At 41.1% G+C, this 25,404-nt stretch overlaps 1 protein-coding gene across 12 annotated transcripts in view; it reads right to left on the bottom strand.

The window, feature by feature from the left end:
- LOC139580351 (calcium-activated potassium channel subunit alpha-1a-like) overlaps window positions 1-25,404 on the bottom strand; it is a 264,274-nt gene that overhangs the window by 13,233 nt on the left and 225,637 nt on the right. For 6 of the 12 annotated variants that reach the window (XM_071408930.1, XM_071408932.1, XM_071408928.1 and 3 more), the window contains 5 exons: window positions 22,969-23,062; window positions 6,057-6,180; window positions 5,299-5,523; window positions 2,966-3,158; window positions 1,651-1,767 (listed from right to left, as the gene is read on the bottom strand). In XM_071408930.1, coding sequence (XP_071265031.1) covers window positions 1,651-1,767; window positions 2,966-3,158; window positions 5,299-5,523; window positions 6,057-6,180; window positions 22,969-23,062 — 753 coding nt within the window. Of the gene's footprint in view, window positions 1-1,194; window positions 1,291-1,650; window positions 1,768-2,965; window positions 3,159-5,298; window positions 5,524-6,056; window positions 6,181-22,968; window positions 23,102-25,404 lie in introns of all 12 variants that reach the window. The other 6 variants (XM_071408931.1, XM_071408921.1, XM_071408923.1 and 3 more) reach the window with 3 other exon arrangements.

The raw sequence follows: 25,404 nt of genomic DNA, 5'->3' as shown, positions 1-25,404 counted from the left end.
CATAAAGACTGCCAGGGATAGGAACATTGTGAGGAGACTACCTAAGCCATCTCAACTGGACAACCATTTCAGGAATGGTGCAAAAAGACTGATTGGATTAGTTTAGCAAAAATGTATGTTATTTTATCTTTGTGTAGCATAAGATTAATGAATCAATTAAACTAAACAAAAACACAGATATTAAAAACAATTATATAATCAACCTGCAGTAAAGCATTCTGGGAAATATTATAATAATTATGGTACAAATGTGCCATTTTTGTGTACCATCCCAGTGACAAAGCCGTTAGTTCCAATACAGCATTCTGTATTGTACACGATGTACCCGATGTACCCTGGGAAACATTTATATTTTAGTAATTTAGCAGACACTCTTATCCAGAGTGACTTACAGGAGCAATTAGGGTTAAGTGCCTTGCTCAAGGGCACATCGAACTATCAACCTTCGCGTTACTGGCCCAAGGAGCTAACCACTAGGCTTCTTGCCGCCCAGAAATGTACCTTCACACCGTACCCCTTTTGTTGAGAGTGTGATTATTGTACCTTTTATATTCAAATTATTGGATACATAAATGTGCCATTATAATCATCATCCGTACATGTACCCTAAAAGGTACCGAACTGTACCATTTGAGATTATACGTGTACCTCTGAAGGTACATTATGTATTTTTAATATTGTTGTACAACAGGGAACAATACTGTACCCTAACCATACCATTATTTCTAAGTGTATGAAAACAGAACTAAGATGCTACCATGGAAACAGAACTGAGATGCTACTATGGAAACAGAACAAAGATGCTACTATGGAAACAGAACTAAGATGCTACTATGGAAACAGCCACAAGGACTTGTATTGGGATCAAAGGGCCTTGTGATTCTCAGAAAAGAGAAATAGGCCAAAACAAGACAGTCAATTCCAACAAGAGAACCCAAAGTAACAGAGTACAATCTGCTCAAAGTGATACCCTAGGAATGAACCAGACTAGGGCTACATCCCAAATCACATCCTATTCCCTACATAATGCACTACATAAGGAATTTGGTTCCATTCGAGGTGCAACCTTGGCCTCTTGGACCAGGCAGACAGAGAAATCAAAAGAAAGCTTGTTTGGAGGAGGACGAGGCGGCGGCGGTTCGGCGGCGGCGGTTCGGCGGCTGTTAGTGTAACACCGAGGCAACGGCTTCTTACCCAGTTCTGTTATTATGTGTATGTTGATCCCACTGCTTGTATCCTGACTGAATGAAATCACAGGTAGGACTTTGCCTGCTGGTTTTACTAACGGTGCTACAGACAAGTGTTAGGGAGAAATAGTTACGAGGTTAAGATTAGATAAATGTATTTGTCATGAATGGTTCAAAACATGAAAATCACCTTCAGAATGTGTTAGAAAGCATAGATTGACTTGAGGAATTCTGGTCTGTTTAGTTTATTAAAAACCTGAAACATTCGTACTATTACCACACTGGATTAGATTAGAAAAACTTTAATATTCTCAATCAGGCAATTCATTTTGGTGTTTTTTCATCACTCTAAAACTATACAAAAAATGTATGTATATAATTCCATGAAACCTTCCTTTTCACCCATTTCACACTCTTTAAGGACAATGCCAGAGTGACATTTCATTCATACCTGCTGACATACCTAGTTCAGTGATGATGGGGACATTGGCTCCTGTTGTGATGGAAGCCTGTCGTACCAACCCCCCATGAACTGGACTGTTTTCAGGAGAGGACCTGTCCATGCCTGGCAGGGTGAAACCTACATGGAAACATACATAGATGCTGATGACTGCCTACGACAGATGATATAATGCCTTATGTAGCTGTTATAAAGGCCTTATGAATGCATACATTGGAGGCCTACAGTAACATGATACCACAAAGCATATTCTTGTTATGAGGCACTTATCTATTCTCCAAAGAAAGTATAGAAGTACAAGGAAAATGGAATTGATATGATGATTTATCAATACGGTATAACATATTTAAGCCATTCTTGGTCACATTCAAGTCATTTGTAGTAAGCAAATATTACACAACGTTGAGTCAACTCAGCTATATTCATGAGAGGTGCCTCCATCCGTAAATATCACTATATAAACGTTACATGTTGCTCATTTTGTTTCCGTCAAAGTGTCACCGTCTGAGTGGAGTCTTAAAAAATATATATTAGAATACGAAAAAGTGTCATACGTACATAACATAGCCACGAAATAACAAAAACAAGTGACTTGAGAGGGAATTTAAATTGACTTGACATCCCTTTTCTCTCCCCAGACTGACAAGTAAAAACATGAATTCAGTGATGCTGTATGCATAATACATGGCCTGTGATTTGACATCTGTCACTTGCTGCTGACTAAGCCAAACCACTAGGTCATACAAGTATTAGAGGAACAACCAGGTCAAGAGGTCCCTTAAAGAATTACATTCAATGGCAGGACAGGAATGACAGTCCGTTATTGAAGCCCATCTCATTTCACTTCCAAGCCTCACACGATGTCAGGAAATGTTTGATATAATAGTCATAAATTACTTACTGTATCATTTTTGTGTTGTAAAATTGATTTCAAAATAATAATAAGAATCAAATGTGTAAGATAATCTACAATTTAATTTGCTTAATGCCAGGATGATGCCAGGATGATGCCAGGATAATGTCAGGATAATGCCCTGATAATGCCAATTACCAACAAGTAGCCAAGTAGCCACCTGAGGAACAATCATCACCAGGGATTCCTGTCAAACACAGTGACATCAGGTCAAACACATGCATGCGCGCACACACACACACACACACACACACACACACACACACACACACACACACACACACACACACACACACACACACACACACACACACACACACACACACACACACACACACACACACACACACACACACACACACACACACACACACCCTAGATCCTAACCCTAAAACCCTTCCTTACCTTGGGAGGTAGCCTGCAACACCCCGATGCTGTCGTCAAACTGCATAGACTTGATGTTGAGTGACGCCAGGATGCATTCCTTGTCCTGCAGTGAAGCGTCGTCGATATTGCTCTGATTGGCCGACAGGATGACACACATGTCACAGAGGTTGATATTGACGGCCCTCAGATCGGCCCGGCTTAATGGTGTGCCCTGTGACAGGAGGTGAACAAACATTATGTTATTCTACAATGTGACAGGAGATGAGCAAACATTATGTTATTCTACAATGACTTGTACAATACTGTACATAAAAAAAGACACAGACAATTTGGCATGGGCACTCAGATCCTTAGAAATGTCTACCACATCGAGAGAATACTGACTGGCTGTATCACAGCTTGGTATGGCAAATGCACCGCCCTCGACCACAAAGTGCTACAGAGGGTGGTGCGGAAAGCCCAGTACATCACCGGGGCCGAGCTCCCTGCCATCCAGGACCTCTATACCAGGTGGTGTCAGAGGACAGCCCGACAAATTGCCAAAGACTCCAGCCACCCTAATCATCGACTGTTCTCTTTGCTACAGTCCTGCAAACGATACCGGAGCATCGGCTCTTGGACCAACAGGCTCCGAGACAAGTTCTACCCCCAAGCCATAAGACTGCGAAATAGCCAGACTGCTAAATAGCCAGACTGCTAAATAGTCAGAGTGCTAAATAGCCAGACTGCTAAATAGCCAGACTGCTAAATAGCCAGAGTGCTAAATAGCCAGACTGCTAAATAGTCAGAGTGCTAAATAGCCAGACTGCTAAATAGCCAGAGTGCTAAATAGCCAGACTGCTAAATAGCCAGAGTGCTAAATAGTCAGACTGCTAAATAGCCAGACTGCTAAATAGCCAGACTGCTAAATAGCCAGACTGCTAAATAGCCAATTAATGGTACCAGACTATGTGCACTGAACCTACGCACACTCACTAGACTATATATACACACTATATACACACTAAATACACACTAAATATACACTCACTTGACTATATATACACACTATATACACACTCACTATACTATATATACACACTATATACACACTATATAAACACTCACTAGACTATATATACACACTATATACACACTCACTAGACTATATATACACACTCACTAGACTATATATACACACTATATACACACTCACTAGACTATATATACACACTATATACACACTCTCTAGTCTATATATACACACTATATGCACACTCACTAGACTATATATACACACTCACTAGACTATATATACACACTCACTAGACTATATATACACACTATATACACACTATATACACACTCACTAGACTATATATACACACTCACTAGACTATATATACACACTATATACACACTCACTAGACTATATATACACACTCACTAGACTATATATACACACTATATACACACTCACTAGACTATATATACACACTCACTAGACTATATATACACAATATACACACACTCACTAGACTATATATACACAATATACACACACTCACTAGACTTTATATACACACTATATACACACTCACTAGACCATATATACACACTATATACACACTCACTAGACTATATATACACACTCACCAGACTATATCAACACACTATATACACACTCACTAGACCATATATACAACGCTATATACACACTCACCAGACTATATATACACACTATATACACACTCACTAGACTATATATACACTAAATACACACTCACTAGACTATATATACACACTATATACACATTCACTAGACTATATATACACACTATACACATTCACTAGACTATATATACACACTATATACACTCACTAGACTATATATACACACTATATACACTCACTAGACTATATATACACAATATATACACTCACTAGACTATATATACACACTCACTAGACTATATATACACTAAATACACACTCACTAGACTATATATACACTAAATACACACTCACTATACTATATATACACACTATATACACATTCACTAGACTATATATATTATTATCTATCCTGATGCCTAGTCACTTTACCCTGGCTTCATGTACATATCTACCTCAAATACCTCGTACCGCTGCACATTTATCTGGTATTGTACTTCCTGTGTATAGCTCCATTGTTGAGCATTTTATTCCTCGTGTTACTATTGTATTATTTATTTTGGGAAAGGCTCGTAAGCAAGCCTTTCACGGTAAATATATTTTTATTTATTTATTTATTTTATTTATTTTGTGTCTTTCTTCTGGAGGAAAACACACTGACGATATCAATTTTCTAAATGTGATTTAGCTCAACTCACAGGTAAGATGGAGACTTTGGGGAAGTTGTGAAGGGTCTCCCATTCCCTCTTCAGGTACTCCAGAGAACCCACGAACACGATGGGTTTCAGCTCGTGGTAGTGGAAGTTGCTGGCTCTCAGAGGCATCACCAGGTTCCTGAGGCCCACCAAAGCCGACTTTGCGTCTCCAAATATACAGACGACCACGTGGCCGCTTAGAACAGTCATGGCGGCTTCGCTCCGGGTCTGCAATGGTCAGACAGAACCAAACGGGTATGTAAAATTACAACAATACAACTTTATTGTCTAATTTAAATTGTAACATGTGTCTATTACCATTTAGCAATGTGTGCAGATGATTTATTTTCATTCAGTTAATCTGAATATTTTAGAGAATAAATTGTCCATAAAAATGATAATTAGCCTACTGTAATATTTATAGACTGTCATTGTAATTAACAAATTGCAATATAACATATTGATATAAGAAATGTCCTATACACAGGACCCCCTCAGTGGAGCAAATGGCATGTCAACCACCTCATTACAACGTGTTTAACTGCCCTGTCCATGTCTGGTGGAACTTTGTGACACGACAAATCTGTCACAGGGAGAGATCCGTGTCCCAAATGTCACACTATAACCTTTATAGTGCACTACTGTTGACCAGGGCCCACACGGAAAATCTCAAAGTAGTGCACTATATAGGGAATAAGGTGCCATTTGGGACACGTCTAGTGACGAATGACCACCTCAGCGTGAGGGAGTGAGGTACCCACCAAGATGACCTTCTCAATGTCTTTGGACTGGCACCAGTGGAACATCCCTGTGGAGTCGTACTTCTTCACGTTCACGTCCATGTTCTCAATCTGTTCGTTCCCCGGCATGAGGAGAGGGTCATGCCTAATCAAACAAAAGAAAAAGGAGAGAGAAGAGAGAGAAGAGAAATGGAGGGATGAGAGATAGACCTTGAGGGAGGATTGGAGGCTTGTCGTCATTGTGTCATTTTAAAACGTATTGAACTGGCGCGTTGTCGGCGGCCGCCGCTCAATATTTGACCATCAAGGTGAAGGGATTATTAGGCAATAAATTGAGAAGCATTATTTATATGCGGTCGTATAGCTGGAAAGCGGATCGTTGGTTGGTGAGACATATTCATCTGGTTTATATTTCATCTGAGCAGATATAGATGCATGTACTGTATATCATGCATGAAAGCAAGAGATTAAGGACGTCAGGATACTAAAGGATGTTTAGTCTTCATCTCAGAAGAACCTTCAGGTAAGGGAACCTGACTGCTGCTTACAGTATGGATGTGTCCAAATGGCACCCTATTCCTTATATAGTGCACTACTTTTGACCAGATCCCTATGGCACCCTATTCCCTATATAGTGCACTACTTTGGAACAGAGCCCTATGGCACCCTATTCCCTATATAGTGCACTACTTTTGACCAGAGCCCTATGGGAAAGGGTGCCTTTGGGACACACTCTGTGTTCGCGCCCTCTTTCACGGGTGTTAAGTGTCCCTGCACTCAACATAGCCCTTTACTTCCTTTGGGTTTTCACATATCAACATGACTTCCCATCAAATGTCCGTTTCTATCCTCCAAACAGACTCATCAATATAACATTAGAAACATTTTTAAGGGGATCTGCAAACAAATTACATTTACTCAAAATCGAAGCATTTTTCATATAAATTTTTTCCCCTGCTTATTCCTGTCAGAAGCGATCCGTGGAGCCGACAGTGGAGACGCCAACGAACTGCAGAATCATCAGACTGAGTGACATCTAGGACAGCGGTGTGGCGGAAGAAGGAAGGAGAATGCACTGCCACTGGATGCCTCCGAAAAGGCACCCTATTCCCTATATAGTGCACTACTTTACACTAAGGCCCATGGGGCTTTGGACCAAAGTAGTGCACTATATAGGGAATAGAGTGCCATTTGGGATGAACCCTCTGACTGGCATGAGCATGGAGAATTACGGCCTCCTTACAGCTTCTGACGGTATGCTCCTCACGGTAAAGACTTAACAGGCCGCACTTAATATTTCATCGATTTGCCCAATCATATTTTCTTTCTAAACTGAAGGCTATTAATGTTTAACCATCCAAGCGTTGTGTGTGTGTATGTCAGAACCAAATAAACAATGTTACTAATTACTGAGAGAGGTTATGAGCATCTGAGCTTGATGCTATCGTACACTGACCACTGAAGTGGTCACCGAACAAGGGTACCTATCTGTGGTTGTAGTGTGTGCTGACGCTAAAACAGAGATGAGATTTTGAAAACAGTTGTAATATTAATATTGTGGTGGCAGATAGGGTAGAGGAAAGGCCTCTCATTTCACATGGGGCCAATATTAAAGCTCATTGTATATTGGATTAATAATTAGGATATAACGCCCAATCACCAAGTGCTACAGGCCTAGAAAAAAAGCATGCCTTTTACCATATTTAACTTTGAAAATAAATATTGGAATAATCTAGTTTTAGTTCCGTACATCGTCACTAGCTCTTGTTACAACATGGATTTGTCAAATTAGTGAAGATTAAACTCTGAAATATGGACAGGAAACATCTGCCTTCATCCCTAGACCTTTAAATACTTCATATATTTTATTAGTTAAGAGCACTGTACCTTTGCTCTGTATGGACATTAGAAGAATGTCACCCCTAAGTAAGGTTTTAAGTATGACGGTGTCAGCTGAAACTGCAATCCCTCAGGCTCCATGAGACAGGAGAGTCAAAATGTCTGTGTCTGTGGGGATTTACCCCAAGGCTATAGCCATAATGTCCTCCCTCTCAGGAAGGTAGTTGGATAACGCAGGCAAACGTCTTCTTTTAAAATGCTTTCTACCTCCCAACCTCCAATCTGTCAGGAGAACTCAATTCCACATTCAAAATGACCTGGATATGTGAGAGACACAGAAAGGTTGTGTTTAAATGGGGCTAGCTGAGGTAAATGTTGTGTTAAAATTGGGGCTAGCTGAGGTAAATGTTGTGTTTTAAAATGGGGCTAGCTGAGGTAAATGTTGTGTTAAAATTGGGCTAGCTGAGGTAAATGGTGTGTATAAATGGGGCTAGCTGAGGCAATTGTTGTGTTTAAATGGGGCTAGCTGAGGTAAATGTGTTAAAATGGGGCTAGCTGAGGTAAATGTTGCGTTAAAATGAGGCTAGCTGAGGTAATTGTTGTGTTTAAATGGGGCTAGCTGAGGTAAAGGGTAAAGTTTTGGTTGTAATCATACATCGTGCAGTACTTGAAAATGTGAAGAGACACTACATGATCAAAAGTATGTGGATACCTGCTCGTCGAACAGCTCATTCCAGAATAATGGGCATTAATATGGAGTTGGTCCCCCTTTGCTGCTATAACAGCCTCCACTCTTCTGGGAAGGCTTTTAACTAGATGTTTCAACATTGCTGCGGGGACAGCCACAAGAGCATTAGTGAGGTCAGGCACTGATGTTGGGCGATTAGGCCTGGCTCTCAGTCGGCGTTCCAATTCATCCCAAAGGTTTTTCGATGAGGTTGAGCTCTGTGCAGAGCCCTGACTATGCGCAAGTTCTTTCACACCAATCTCAACAAACCATTTCTGTATGGACTTTGTGCATGGGGGCATTGTCATGCTGAAACGGGAAAGGGCCAAACTGTTGCCACAAAGTTGGAGCACAGAATTGTCTAGAATGTCATTGTAAGCTGTAGCATTAAGATTTCCCTTCACTGGAACTAAGGGGCCTAACCCAAACCTTGAAAAACAGCCCCAGACCATTATTCCTCCTCCACCAAACTTTACAGTTGCACTATGCATTCGGGAAGGGAGCGTTCTCCTGGCATCCACCGAACCCAGATTTGTCCGTCGGACTGCCAGATAGTGAGGCGTGATTCATCACCCCAGAGAATGCGTTTCCACTGCTCTACACCACTCCAGCCGACGCTTGGCATTGCGCATGGGGATCTTAGGCTTGTGTGCGTGCGGCTGCTCAGCCATGGAAATCCATTTCATGAAGCTCCCGACGAACAGTCAATGTTACATCCAGAGGCAGTTTGGAACTTGGTAGTGAGTGTTGCAACCAAGGACAGACGTTAGACGTTTCCACTTCACAATAACAGCACTTGACCGGGGCAGCTCTAGCAGGGCAGAAATTTGACGAACTGACTTGTTGTAAAGATGGCATCCTATGACATTGCCACGTTGAAAGTCACTGAGCTCTTCAGTAAGGCCATTCTACTGCCAACTTTTGTCTATGGAGACTGCATGGCTGTGTGCTCGATTTTATACACCTGTTAGCAACAGGTATGGCTGAAATAGCCAAATCCTCTAATTTGAAGGGGTGTCCACATACGTTTGTATATATAGTGTATGTTAAACATTTATTTTCCTAATAAGGCTTGCTTCCCGCTTATGGCTAGAAAGAAGCTTGTTCAGGCCACTTCTCTCTGTAATTGATCATGGTGACTTGTATATGTATGCAACCTCATCTGTCTTACAGAGACTGGACTCTGTTTATCATGCATCCATGCGCTTTATTACAATTGCCAAGTCTCTCACCCACCATTGCACATTGTACCAAATGGTAGGTTGGACCTCACTTTATATGCGCAGAAAGATACATTTGTATGTGTTCATCTTCAAAGGCCTTTTGGGTAAAACTCCCTCTTTACCTCTGTAGTCTGGTCTCCTTCACCACCAGCAGGTAAACTCCCTCTTTACCTCTGTAGTCTGGTCTCCTTCACCACCAGCAGGTAAACTCCCTCTTTACCTCTGTAGTCTGGTCTCCTTCACCACCAGCAGGTAAACTCCCTCTTCACCTCTGTAGTCTGGTCTCCTTCACCACCAGCAGGTAAACTCCCTCTTTACCTCTGTAGTCTGGTCTCCTTCACCACCAGCAGGTAAACTCCCTCTTTACCTCTGTAGTCTGGTCTCCTTCACCACCAGCAGGTAAACTCCCTCTTTACCTCTGTAGTCTGGTCTCCTTCACCACCAGCAGGTAAACTCCCTCTTTACCTCTGTAGTCTGGTCTCCTTCACCACCAGCAGGTAAACTCCCTCTTTACCTCTGTAATCTGGTCTCCTTCACCACCAGCAGGTAAACTCCCTCTTTACCTCTGTAGTCTGGTCTCCTTCACCACCAGCAGGTAAACTCCCTCTTTACCTCTGTAGTCTGGTCTCCTTCACCACCAGCAGGTAAACTCTCTCTTTACCTCTGTAGTCTGGTCTCCTTCACCACCAGCAGGTAAACTCCCTCTTTACCTCTGTAGTCTGGTCTCCTTCACCACCAGCAGGTAAACTCCCTCTTTACCTCTGTCGTCTGGTCTCCTTCACCACCAGCAGTTACCATACCCGGTCTGCTAGGTGGTTGCTACTTAAAGTCCCCGGGACATTTACAGTATTAGGCAAGACTGCCTTCTCGTCGTGTGCCTCAGAAACATGGAATAGTCTACAATCCCTGCTTCATCTGGATATGTTAGTGTCACTGAATGAATTTATAATATTGACGGGAGACTCTATTGCAGAGGAGTGTAAATACTTTTTTTAGGCTGGATCATGTTGTTGTATTGTATTGTTGTATGTTTTAATTCTGTAATGTATTGATTGTTGCTGCCTTCTTGGCCAGGTCTCCCTTGAAAAAGAGACTCTGGGTGTCATTGGGCTTTTCCTGGTTAAATAAAGGTTAAATACATTTTTACAAATACATTTTAGGATAATACATTTTACGAAATTGGCCTAGTGCTCACAATGGTTGATCATCACAAAGAACCACTTTCATTGGCTTATCAACATTTATTTTAGCAATTGGTCCAGTAGTTGCCTTCACTGTAAAACTTTCCCTTGTAAATTCACAGCATTATACTGGCAGCAAAGTCGCCAGGTAAATACTGTAATTTTGCTTTACAGCAGGGATGCTGTATCATGTTTTATACTAAGCAAAACAGTTCTGTATTATACAACTCTGCTGCCAGTATAATCCTATAAATTTACACTACAGTATGTTACCGTGATCAGTTTTACGATACCACTACACTTACTGTAATCTATTTTCTGTAATTGCAATGAATGAATGAATTAATGTATGAATTAATTACTTAAATTGAGGGGAAGCGGAGTTTGTATGTTACTGTAATTGCAAGGGATTACAGCAGGTTGACTTCTAGGTAATGTGTTTACATATTACAACATATCAAATATATATTAACATTTGGCTTTAATATCTCTTGCACTTCAAGAGGCCTCAATACTCTAATAGAAAATCATAAGCTGGAGCACCTTTATTTGACCAATCAAGAGCAAATAGTTATTTACAACGCCGGCCTGACGTAGTGTTCTTTATGATCGGTAGGAAGGTGAGAGGAAGAGCAGAAGAACAGGTGTTAATATAAGAGTGAAAACATTTAGTGATTTTACACACCCCCCCCCCCGGTACATATTTCATTACCAGCACGTTTCATCACTCACTCAGTGGAGGCCTGTCACTTCAATCTGCGCTTCCCGCCATTACTGGTGAGTGAGGCACAGACTATGTCTGCCAAGATAGCTATCTCTCACAGTCTCAGACACAGTGAGTCCCAAATGGAACTCGATTCGCTATATAGTGCATTACCTTTTGACCAGGGCCCACCTGGTCATTAGTAGTGCACTATGTAGGGAATATGGTGCCATTTGGGACGTAGGCACTGTCGACCTACACCGCCGCTCGCCTCAGCTGCACTGTTCCCGACATGACGTGTGTCACGGTGCGGACGAGTGCGAGCTAACGCTGTGTGACGTTGTCTTATGACCCATGAGGGCTCCGTGGAGATAGAGTTTGTCTCAGCCAGGAGGAAATCACCAAGGAGGGGGGTGGATGTGACTTGTTACTTCAGTGACACGTCACATTATCTCTCTCTGCCGTCATCAGGAGATGGCTATATCGCCATGTCCGTCGTTTCTCAAATAGCACCCTATTCCCTACTTTTGATCAGAACCAAGTGCACTATGTAGGAAAGAGGGTTCCATTCGGGACACAATCCTATATCTAATATCTCTACAGCTGATTCTACTGACTCTACTTCCACGGATAACTTCTATAGTTTTTGACTTCAGAAAGGTGTTTCTAAAGTGTGTTTTAACTTTGTTTTACCAGGAGGCAGGTAGCCTAGCGGTTAGAGCGTTAGGCCAGTAACTGAAAGGTCGCTGGTTTCAATACCCCAACCGACAAGGTGAAAAATCTGTTGATGTGCCCTTGAGCAAGGCACTTAACCTTAATTTACTCCAGGGGCAGCGTGCTACTATGGCTGACCCTGTAAAACAACACATTTCACTGCACCCATCTGGTGTATGTGACAATACAGCTTCTTTTTTTTCTTTAAAAAAAAAAATATTATTGCTTTCATCAACACGTACTGTAGGCCATGTGTTTCATTATTTTCACTATGTAGATTGAGTGGATTGAAATTGTTGTGAATGACATGGGTTTCAGAACCATCCCCAATTTCTTTTAAAAACTAGTTTTTATTTAATTTAAATTCTAATTAGTAAATATTTATCCTGACTAGCTACTGTACATTGTAGACTTATCACTGTGATGGATGAATTTTAGATTCACTTTCAACATGAAAGATAAAACATCAGTAGCATAGAAAATCCATGCATTTTAGAACATAGGAGTTGACAGCTCAACTGAGTGGAAACTCTGCTAGAAGCTGGGCCTTTTAAAAGGGCTCTTCCAGCATTCCCTTTAGTAAGAGCACTGTAGCTCCTAGCTGTGAATGAGCATTCACTCCCTCCCGCTCCGCTCCAGCAGGCAATGGAATCAGGCAATGGCTTTGAAAATCCCCCCCATCATACAAACTGACAAAGGCATGCTTTTCAAAAACCCACAGCCAATCTGTTGATCATTACTTATTTACAAGGGCCGTGGGGCCCCCAGGTCCTGTAGAAAACACATGCTATACGTAACCAGATGTTTTTTCTATCAGCTTGTAGAAATAAAGTATCCCTTAGGCTACTGCAAACAATCGCTTCTTCGAGTTCACAGTGCAGGCAGCCAGACAGACAGGCAGCCAGGCAGCCAGGCAGCCAGACAGCCAGGCAGCCAGGCAGCCAGACAGACAGGCAGCCAGGCAGCCAGGCAGACAGGCAGCCAGGCAGCCAGACAGCCAGACAGCCAGGCAGCCAGGCAGCCAGACAGCCAGACAGCCAGACAGCCAGACAGCCAGGCAGCCAGACAGCCAGGCAGCCAGACAGCCAGGCAGCCAGACAGCCAGACAGCCAGACAGCCAGGCAGCCAGACAGCCAGGCAGCCAGGCAGCCAGGCAGCCAGGCAGCCAGACAGCCAGACAGCCAGACAGCCAGACAGCCAGACAGCCAGGCAGCCAGACAGCCAGGCAGCCAGACAGCCAGACAGCCAGACAGCCAGGCAGCCAGACAGACAGGCAGCCAGGCAGCCAGGCAGCCAGACAGCCAGGCAGCCAGACAGCCAGGCAGCCAGACAGACAGGCAGCCAGGCAGCCAGACAGCCAGACAGCCAGGCAGCCAGACAGCCAGACAGACAGGCAGCCAGGCAGCCAGGCAGACAGGCAGCCAGGCAGCCAGGCAGCCAGACAGCCAGGCAGCCAGGCAGCCAGACAGCCAGACAGCCAGACAGCCAGACAGCCAGGCAGCCAGACAGCCAGGCAGCCAGACAGCCAGACAGCCAGACAGCCAGGCAGCCAGACAGCCAGGCAGCCAGACAGCCAGGCAGCCAGACAGCCAGACAGCCAGACAGCCAGACAGCCAGACAGCCAGGCAGCCAGACAGCCAGGCAGCCAGACAGCCAGACAGCCAGGCAGCCAGACAGACAGGCAGCCAGGCAGCCAGACAGCCAGGCAGCCAGACAGCCAGGCAGCCAGACAGGCAGCCAGGCAGCCAGACAGCCAGACAGCCAGGCAGCCAGGCAGCCAGACAGACAGGCAGCCAGACAGCCAGACAGCCAGGCAGCCAGACAGACAGGCAGCCAGGCAGCCAGGCAGCCAGACAGCCAGGCAGCCAGACAGCCAGGCAGCCAGACAGACAGGCAGCCAGGCAGCCAGACAGCCAGACAGCCAGGCAGACAGGCAGCCAGACAGACAGGCAGCCAGACAGCCAGGCAGACAGGCAGCCAGACAGACAGGCAGCCAGACAGACAGGCAGCCAGACAGACAGGCAGCCAGACAGACAGGCAGCCAGGCAGCCAGATAGCCAGACAGTCAGGCAGACAGGCAGCCAGACAGACAGGCAGCCAGACAGCCAGGCAGACAGGCAGCCAGACAGCCAGGCAGCCAGGCAGCCAGACAGACAGGCAGCCAGGCAGCCAGGCAGCCAGGCAGCCAGACAGCCAGGCAGCCAGACAGCCAGGCAGCCAGACAGACAGGCAGCCAGGCAGCCAGACAGCCAGACAGCCAGGCAGACAGGCAGCCAGACAGCCAGGCAGCCAGCACCTTAGTATTTCATGAAAGATCAGATCAGTATACAGTATTAGATTAGATCCACCTGTATACAGTATTAGATTAGATCCACCTGTATACAGTATTAGATTAGATCCACCTGTATACAGTATTAGATTAGATCCACCTGTATACAGTATTAGATTAGATCCACCTGTATACAGTATTAGATTAGATCCACCTGTATACAGTATTAGATCAGATCCACCTGTATACAGTATTAGATTAGATCCACCTGTATACAGTATTAGATCAGATCCACCTGTATACAGTATTAGATCAGATCCACCTGTATACAGTATTAGATTAGATCCACCTGTATACAGTATTAGATTAGATCCACCTGTATACAGTATTAGATTAGATCCACCTGTATACAGTATTAGATCAGATCCACCTGTATACAGTATTAGATTAGATCCACCTGTATACAGTATTAGATCAGATCCACCTGTATACAGTATTAGATTAGATCCACCTGTATACAGTATTAGATTAGATCCACCTGTATACAGTATTAGATCAGATCCACCTGTATACAGTATTAGATCAGATCCACCTGTATACAGTATTAGATTAGATCCACCTGTATACAGTATTAGATTAGATCCACCTGTATACAGTATTAGATTAGATCCACCTGTATACAGTATTAGATTAGATCCACCTGTATACAGTATTAGATTAGATCCACCTGTATACAGTATTAGATTAGATCCACCTGTATACAGTATTAGATTAGATCCACCTGTATACAGTATTAGATTAGATCCACCTGTATACAGTATTAGATTAGATCCACCTGTATACAGTATTAGATTAGATCCACCTGTATACAGTATTAGATCAGATCCACCTGTATACAGTATTAGATCAGATCCACCTGTATACAGTATTAGATCAGATCCACCTGTATACAGTATTAGATTAGATCCACCTGTATACAGTATTAGATTAGATCCACCTGTATACAGTATTAGATTAGATCCACCTGTATACAGTATTAGATCAGATCCACCTGTATACAGTATTAGATCAGATCCACCTGTATACAGTATTAGATCAGATCCACCTGTATACAGTATTAGATCAGATCCACCTGTATACAGTATTAGATCAGATCCACCTGTATACAGTATTAGATCAGATCCACCTGTATACAGTATTAGATCAGATCCACCTGTATACAGTATTAGATCAGATCCACCTGTATACAGTATTAGATCAGATCCACCTGTATACAGTATTAGATCAGATCCACCTGTATACAGTATTAGATTAGATCCACCTGTATACAGTATTAGATTAGATCCACCTGTATACAGTATTAGATTAGATCCACCTGTATACAGTATTAGATCAGATCAGTATACAGTATTAGATTAGATCCACCTGTATACAGTATTAGATTAGATCCACCTGTATACAGTATTAGATTAGATCCACCTGTATACAGTATTAGATTAGATCCACCTGTATACAGTATTAGATCAGATCAGTATACAGTATTAGATTAGATCCACCTGTATACAGTATTAGATTAGATCCACCTGTATACAGTATTAGATTAGATCCACCTGTATACAGTATTAGATCAGATCCACCTGTATACAGTATTAGATCAGATCCACCTGTATACAGTATTAGATCAGATCCACCTGTATACAGTATTAGATCAGATCCACCTGTATACAGTATTAGATCAGATCCACCTGTATACAGTATTAGATTAGATCCACCTGTATACAGTATTAGATCAGATCCACCTGTATACAGTATTAGATTAGATCCACCTGTATACAGTATTAGATTAGATCCACCTGTATACAGTATTAGATCAGATCCACCTGTATACAGTATTAGATCAGATCCACCTGTATACAGTATTAGATCAGATCCACCTGTATACAGTATTAGATCAGATCCACCTGTATACAGTATTAGATCAGATCCACCTGTATACAGTATTAGATCAGATCCACCTGTATACAGTATTAGATTAGATCCACCTGTATACAGTATTAGATTAGATCCACCTGTATACAGTATTAGATCAGATCCACCTGTATACAGTATTAGATCAGATCCACCTGTATACAGTATTAGATCAGATCCACCTGTATACAGTATTAGATCAGATCCACCTGTATACAGTATTAGATCAGATCCACCTGTATACAGTATTAGATCAGATCCACCTGTATACAGTATTAGATTAGATCCACCTGTATACAGTATTAGATTAGATCCACCTGTATACAGTATTAGATTAGATCCACCTGTATACAGTATTAGATCAGATCAGTATACAGTATTAGATTAGATCCACCTGTATACAGTATTAGATTAGATCCACCTGTATACAGTATTAGATTAGATCCACCTGTATACAGTATTAGATTAGATCCACCTGTATACAGTATTAGATCAGATCAGTATACAGTATTAGATTAGATCCACCTGTATACAGTATTAGATTAGATCCACCTGTATACAGTATTAGATCAGATCAGTATACAGTATTAGATTAGATCCACCTGTATACAGTATTAGATTAGATCCACCTGTATACAGTATTAGATTAGATCCACCTGTATACAGTATTAGATCAGATCCACCTGTATACAGTATTAGATTAGATCCACCTGTATACAGTATTAGATTAGATCCACCTGTATACAGTATTAGATTAGATCCACCTGTATACAGTATTAGATCAGATCCACCTGTATACAGTATTAGATCAGATCCACCTGTATACAGTATTAGATTAGATCCACCTGTATACAGTATTAGATTAGATCCACCTGTATACAGTATTAGATTAGATCCACCTGTATACAGTATTAGATTAGATCCACCTGTATACAGTATTAGATTAGATCCACCTGTATACAGTATTAGATTAGATCCACCTGTATACAGTATTAGATTAGATCCACCTGTATACAGTATTAGATTAGATCCACCTGTATACAGTATTAGATTAGATCCACCTGTATACAGTATTAGATCAGATCCACCTGTATACAGTATTAGATCAGATCCACCTGTATACAGTATTAGATTAGATCCACCTGTATACAGTATTAGATTAGATCCACCTGTATACAGTATTAGATCAGATCCACCTGTATACAGTATTAGATCAGATCCACCTGTATACAGTATTAGATTAGATCCACCTGTATACAGTATTAGATCAGATCCACCTGTATACAGTATTAGATTAGATCCACCTGTATACAGTATTAGATCAGATCCACCTGTATACAGTATTAGATTAGATCCACCTGTATACAGTATTAGATCAGATCCACCTGTATACAGTATTAGATCAGATCCACCTGTATACAGTATTAGATTAGATCCACCTGTATACAGTATTAGATTAGATCCACCTGTATACAGTATTAGATCAGATCCACCTGTATACAGTATTAGATCAGATCCACCTGTATACAGTATTAGATCAGATCCACCTGTATACAGTATTAGATCAGATCCACCTGTATACAGTATTAGATCAGATCCACCTGTATACAGTATTAGATCAGATCCACCTGTATACAGTATTAGATTAGATCCACCTGTATACAGTATTAGATCAGATCCACCTGTATACAGTATTAGATCAGATCCACCTGTATACAGTATTAGATTAGATCCACCTGTATACAGTATTAGATTAGATCCACCTGTATAGAGTATTAGATCAGATCCACCTGTATACAGTATTAGATCAGATCCACCTGTATACAGTATTAGATCAGATCCACCTGTATACAGTATTAGATCAGATCCACCTGTATACAGTATTAGATCAGATCCACCTGTATACAGTATTAGATCAGATCCACCTGTATACAGTATTAGATCAGATCCACCTGTATACAGTATTAGATCAGATCCACCTGTATACAGTATTAGATCAGATCCACCTGTATACAGTATTAGATCAGATCCACCTGTATACAGTATTAGATTAGATCCACCTGTATACAGTATTAGATCAGATCCACCTGTATACAGTATTAGATTAGATCCACCTGTATACAGTATTAGATTAGATCCACCTGTATACAGTATTAGATCAGATCCACCTGTATACAGTATTAGATCAGATCCACCTGTATACAGTATTAGATCAGATCCACCTGTATACAGTATTAGATCAGATCCACCTGTATACAGTATTAGATCAGATCCACCTGTATACAGTATTAGATTAGATCCACCTGTATACAGTATTAGATTAGATCCACCTGTATACAGTATTAGATTAGATCCACCTGTATACAGTATTAGATCAGATCCACCTGTATACAGTATTAGATCAGATCCACCTGTATACAGTATTAGATCAGATCCACCTGTATACAGTATTAGATCAGATCCACCTGTATACAGTATTAGATCAGATCCACCTGTATACAGTATTAGATCAGATCCACCTGTATACAGTATTAGATTAGATCCACCTGTATACAGTATTAGATTAGATCCACCTGTATACAGTATTAGATTAGATCCACCTGTATACAGTATTAGATCAGATCAGTATACAGTATTAGATTAGATCCACCTGTATACAGTATTAGATTAGATCCACCTGTATACAGTATTAGATTAGATCCACCTGTATACAGTATTAGATTAGATCCACCTGTATACAGTATTAGATCAGATCAGTATACAGTATTAGATTAGATCCACCTGTATACAGTATTAGATTAGATCCACCTGTATACAGTATTAGATCAGATCAGTATACAGTATTAGATTAGATCCACCTGTATACAGTATTAGATCAGATCAGTATACAGTATTAGATTAGATCCACCTGTATACAGTATTAGATCAGATCAGTATACAGTATTAGATTAGATCCACCTGTATACAGTATTAGATCAGATCAGTATACAGTATTAGATTAGATCCACCTGTATACAGTATTAGATCAGATCAGTATACAGTATTAGATTAGATCCACCTGTATACAGTATTAGATCAGATCAGTATACAGTAGTAGATTAGATCCACTGTATACAGTATTAGATCAGATCAGTATACAGTATTAGATTAGATCCACCTGTATACAGTATTAGATTAGATCCACCTGTATACAGTATTAGATCAGATCAGTATACAGTATTAGATCAGATCCACCTGTTTACAGTATTAGATCAGATCAGTATACAGTACTAGATTAGATCCACCTGTTTACAGTATTAGATCAGATCAGTATACAGTACTAGATCAGATCCACCTGTTTACAGTATTAGATCAGATCAGTATACAGTACTAGATTAGATCCACCTGTTTACAGTACTAGATCAGATCAGTATACAGTACTAGATTAGATCCACCTGTTTACAGTACTAGATCAGATCAGTATACAGTACTAGACAGATCAGTATACAGTACTAGACAGATCAGTATACAGTACGAGATCAGATCAGTATACAGTACTAGATCAGATCAGTATACAGTACTAGATCAGATCAGTATACAGTACTAGATCAGATCCACCTGTATATATTACTAGACAGATCAGTATACAGTATTAGATCAGATCAGTATACAGTACTAGACAGATCAGTATACAGTATTAGATCAGATCAGTATACAGTACTAGATTAGATCCACCTGTTTACAGTACTAGATCAGATCAGTATACAGTACTAGACAGATCAGTATACAGTACTAGACAGATCAGTATACAGTACGAGATCAGATCAGTATACAGTACTAGATCAGATCAGTATACAGTACTAGATCAGATCAGTATACAGTACTAGATCAGATCCACCTGTATATATTACTAGACAGATCAGTATACAGTATTAGATCAGATCAGTATACAGTACTAGACAGATCAGTATACAGTACTAGATCAGATCAGTATACAGTACTAGATCAGATCAGTATACAGTACTATATCAGATCCACCTGTATACAGTACTAGACAGATCAGTATACAGTACTAGATCAGATCAGTATACAGTACTAGATCAGATCAGTATACAGTACTAGATCAGATCCACCTGTATACCCAGCAGTATTAGCATGGCTAACAGTGGAGTATGATAGGATAGGATGAACTTTAATGTCCAGAGGGTAAAAATTGTCTTAGACACACATTGCCGCTGTATATAAAATAAACACATACACACTGTGGTGCGTTAGCGTTCATTTAGCTAAGGGCTATAACATGAAAAGGCCTTAGTCTGAATAACATTAAAATATCCCCAGAGCTTCCACCAGCTTCCCAGGAGGCAGGGAAACCTCCGAAAGCGCTACTGTACAGCTCTGACAACACTTTGAAGCAAATCAGAAGAGGCCAAATGCCTACAAATAAATATTACCAGTCAAACAGATCAAAGAAAACATGCATAAATTATGTGGCAAACAGGGGCACGGTTTAGTTTCTGTACAAAATATGATTTCCTCATGTAAGCAGGTGAGCAAATGTTTGTTGGTAACTGTAAGATGTAGTACTACTATAACTAGCTTGGAGGTACCTTCAATTAACAACTTGCTTTTACACAAACTATATACAATAGCAATGTACAGTAGAATTCAATCATATTTTATGCAGAGATGTTTGCAGTTGTTCCATACTCTGCCGTGTGACTTCCCTCTGACCTGGTTCTTCTATTACCTTTCCCCTTGAATGATAATGTCACGCCCTGACCTTAGAGATCCTTATTATTCTCTATGTTTGGTTAGGTCAGGGTGTGACTCGGGTGGGAAATTCTATGTCTTCTGTTTCTTTGTTTTTGGCCCGAGTGTGGTTCCCAATCAGAGGCAGCTGTCTATCGTTGTCTCTGATTGGGGATCATACTTAGTCAGCCCTTTTTCCCACCATTAGGTTGTGGGATCTTGTTTTCTGTTTAGTGTCTTAGCCTGACAGAACTGTGGGCTTTCGTTTTCGCTTTTGTTATTTTGTTTGAGTGTTTTTTTAATAAAAGAATCATGAACACTTTCCACGCTGCGCTTTGGTCTACTCTTCCTACCACCAACGAGAGCCATTACAGATAATGGTTCTTCTATTCCTTCTAATGGCCTCGTGTGTTGAATAGCAGTTCCTATCACCCGTCAAAATCAATAAACACTCAATTAATTCCATGGGACAAGATAAAAGCAAGGTAGCATTTGATTTTCAGTTTGGATGGCGATGAGCTATATCACCCGTGGTCTTATGAACCAAAAATAGAACTCAAAGGGATCGCTACAATAGAGTTGCCTGGGGCGATAGAACCACAGGAGTCTCTCTGATTGGTTGGTGCTGTCATTAGTGTCACTGCTGTTTAAAGGTCCAGTACATGTGGATGGGACTGGGAGGGGTGACAGTTGAGGTCTTAAAGCTAGAGTATTACTCAAAGCGCTTCTCATGGTCGGTCTGTCTCTCTCATGAAATAAATATTAAAGCTTATGTCTTGTCTTTAACAGCTGACAAATTGACAGAGTAGAAATGTTTCAGCTTTAGAGAGTTCTCTGTCTCGCTCTTGTCCTTATTCTGTGTAATATGTATCATCACGGTTGTAACGACTATAACTTGTGACTGAATTCAGGAAGGTGAGCAAGTGTCAAATTTTGCAGACTTGGCTTTAAGAAAAATAAGTGAAGCTTGTGTACATACATACTGTGATGCGTTAGCGTCCGGTTCAGCTACAACATGAAAAGGTCTTAGTCTGATTAAATCAAAATGGTATATCATACACTGCAGTTGGGGGAAACATGGGAAAGTTCTACATCTTGTAAATTTGATAAACTTGTTCTCCCAGGAGAAAAAAATCACTTGAGTCAGCGTCGTTCAAACCCTCTTAAGCCTTAGCCCCACTCATCTCCTTAAGAATAAACAAACGAGTCAGCATGGTATCGTCCTCCAGGAAGTAGTGTCTCTATTATCCCCCTCCATTATCTCAGCCAATCAGGGATCCTGCCTTTCTCCCTACATAGCTCAGTGCTTTCTCCTTGGCTAAACTAGGCTCATAATATATATTTTTTAAATCATACAGTATTAACTAATCCCAGACCAGTCTGTAATCAATGCATACGAAAGTTTCCATGTTCAAGAAGGCATTTCTGCCAAAAAAATACAAATATTTTTTTTTTAACGGCCCTACTGTGAAGTAGAAAAGAGCGCCAAACGCCTACGATCCTGAATCCGGCCACATATAAAGAAACACTAACGGAACAGTACTGACAGATAGTGCTCTCTTGAAGCTGTTGTCTTACCTCATCATTTTTGGTGAACTGTTGGGTGAGTTCCTCGTGTTTCCATTGCCTTGTTTCTTTTTAGGCGAAACAGCTGACTGCTGCTCCTCTTCCACTGCAGTAACAGGCGAGAGTGGGAGGAGCCAAGGAATAGCTAGGTGAGATCACATACAGTAAGTCTTATACATTTACTGTAAGTTAGTACACCCAAGACAACACAGCACAATCGGTTCAAAAGTCAGAGAAGCTCCCAAAGCAAAAGAGGCAAGACAGGTTAGAATCAGGAACAGGAGACTAGAGGAACAGGAGACCACAGGGTGAGGAAGGGGTAAGGACGGGACGGATGTAATGCATGATACAGTAGTACGACCTGACAAATCCCCCAAATGCAACTCAATAAAAATGCATGTGAACATCGTCTGCGTTAGTGTAAACATAATGATGCAACATGCTGCAGTGCCATCACCATCATGCTTCTCATTTAATATACCATTGACTTACTGTAAATCTGACTTACTGTAAATCTGACTTACTGTAAATCTGACTTATTGAATCTCTTACAGTATCCTACATACTGTGCGTATAATATTATATGACAACAACACTGTATCTATTTTATTAGGCAAGTCATTTAAGAACAAATTCATATTTACAATGACGGCCTAGGAACAGTGGGGTTAACTGCCTCGTTCAGGGGCAGAACAACAGATTTTTTTTTACCATGTCAACTCGGGAATTCGATCTAGCAACCTTTCGGTTACTGGCCCAACGCTCTAACCACTAGGCTATCTGCCGCCCCAGTATTGTAACATCACACTAAAAACCAAGCCCACATTTTAATGGCATTTACAAATTATACTTATATCTCTTTTCCGTTTCTAGCTTAATACTGTATATATCTGTTCAAATTTTGTATATAAATTGTAATCATCCTCAATGGCCATTTCTGAATCATTCTAGTTTAAAAATGCACAATGAAATCAACCCTTTGGAATAAGTATCATTGGGAGTGTGTGACCGACTGTGACACATGCATTAACCCCAGTATGTATGCTAATTCAGTAAACATATGTCCATGTCCTATTAAATCATTACAATAGAAACTTAAAGGAACTGCCCAGGGAAAATCACTTGTAAAAGTTCATTCTCTGTTAACTTATATGCAAATAATGTTGTTGACTCTTTACGTGTATTTGTGGCCAAAGCATGAATAGGAGGGGAAAAAACACTTCAATAACCCCATTATAGGATAAAGTAAAGTAATAATCCTTCTAACCCCCCCCCCCCCCCTTAAAAGAGTTAGATGCACTATTGTAAAGTGGTTGTTCCACTGGATATCATAAGGTGAATGCACCAATTTGTAAGTCGCTCTGGATAAGAGCGTCTGCTAAATGACCTAAATGTAAACGTAAAATGTCAAACTTGTATCTCAAACAGATCGTTTTAAAAAAGGCATGCTATTTCCTCATAGAACATGATGTCATCTCTCTGAGGTGGATGAGCTGGCCAATCAACTGTCTAGAGGAAGATGAGCTCGATAATCAGCACTCTACTCACATAAATATTTTTTATGACAGCTATAGGCCAACACCATTCTGTTGTTGGGGTACGCCCACACCATTCAAACACAGAAAAGCTTCTTTTAACATACCAGATTAACAATTTTTGGAAGGAAAACTGTTTTATAGGTCATATTTCATAGAAATCTGAGAACACTGGGCAGTTACTTTAAGATGCTTCTACTGCTGGCTATGCAAATCTCTCTGAACGTTCATCTAATTAAGATAATAAAGCATAAATATCACAGAGACGACATCATAAATATGGGCCCTTTGTTCCAAAGTCTGAATGCATCGGAGATGGCTGGTCTTTAGTTTCCTCTCTCTTCTCGGGGCCTAATGACACTGACTGCCGATGCCCTTGGCTCGTGTAATTAGCTTGGTCTGAGTGCCACTGTGATTTATTCACAGCTCAGCTGCCCCTTGGACATTGTCTTTACCACTACATGAAACTACACCGACCCAGGGCTCTTCTCTTCGCGAAAAAAAAAAAAAAAAGAACGACAAGTTTCGCCCGCCAGTGAAAATGAATCAGGCAAATTCTTTACGCTAGCTGATATCACATTTCTACACGTGAAGAAAAAGCCGCTCCTCAGTGCCAGTTGAGTGAAAATGAAAATGAAATAAAAACAGCAAGTTGACATCTAAAAACAACAAGATGACTGCTATGGTGTGTGGTCATCCACACCCCCTCCCAAAATGGCTGCTATGGTGTGTGGTCATCCACACCCCCTCCCAAAATGGCTGCTGTGCCATTTTTTCCCCCTTGCATTACTTGACATAGATCCAGAAAAACTAGATGTGTAAATCTAGTAAGTCCAGAACTGGCATAGATCTTTAATACATGACTAACCATGTTAGCACCCGTGTTGAGTTCTAACGAGCTAGATATACAAAA

This window comes from Salvelinus alpinus, chromosome 7 (assembly GCF_045679555.1).
Source record: "Salvelinus alpinus chromosome 7, SLU_Salpinus.1, whole genome shotgun sequence".
Lineage (NCBI taxonomy): Eukaryota > Metazoa > Chordata > Actinopteri > Salmoniformes > Salmonidae > Salvelinus > Salvelinus alpinus.
The sequence above is the reverse complement of the archived record's forward strand: the minus strand, read 5'-3'. Positions and strand labels throughout refer to the sequence as shown.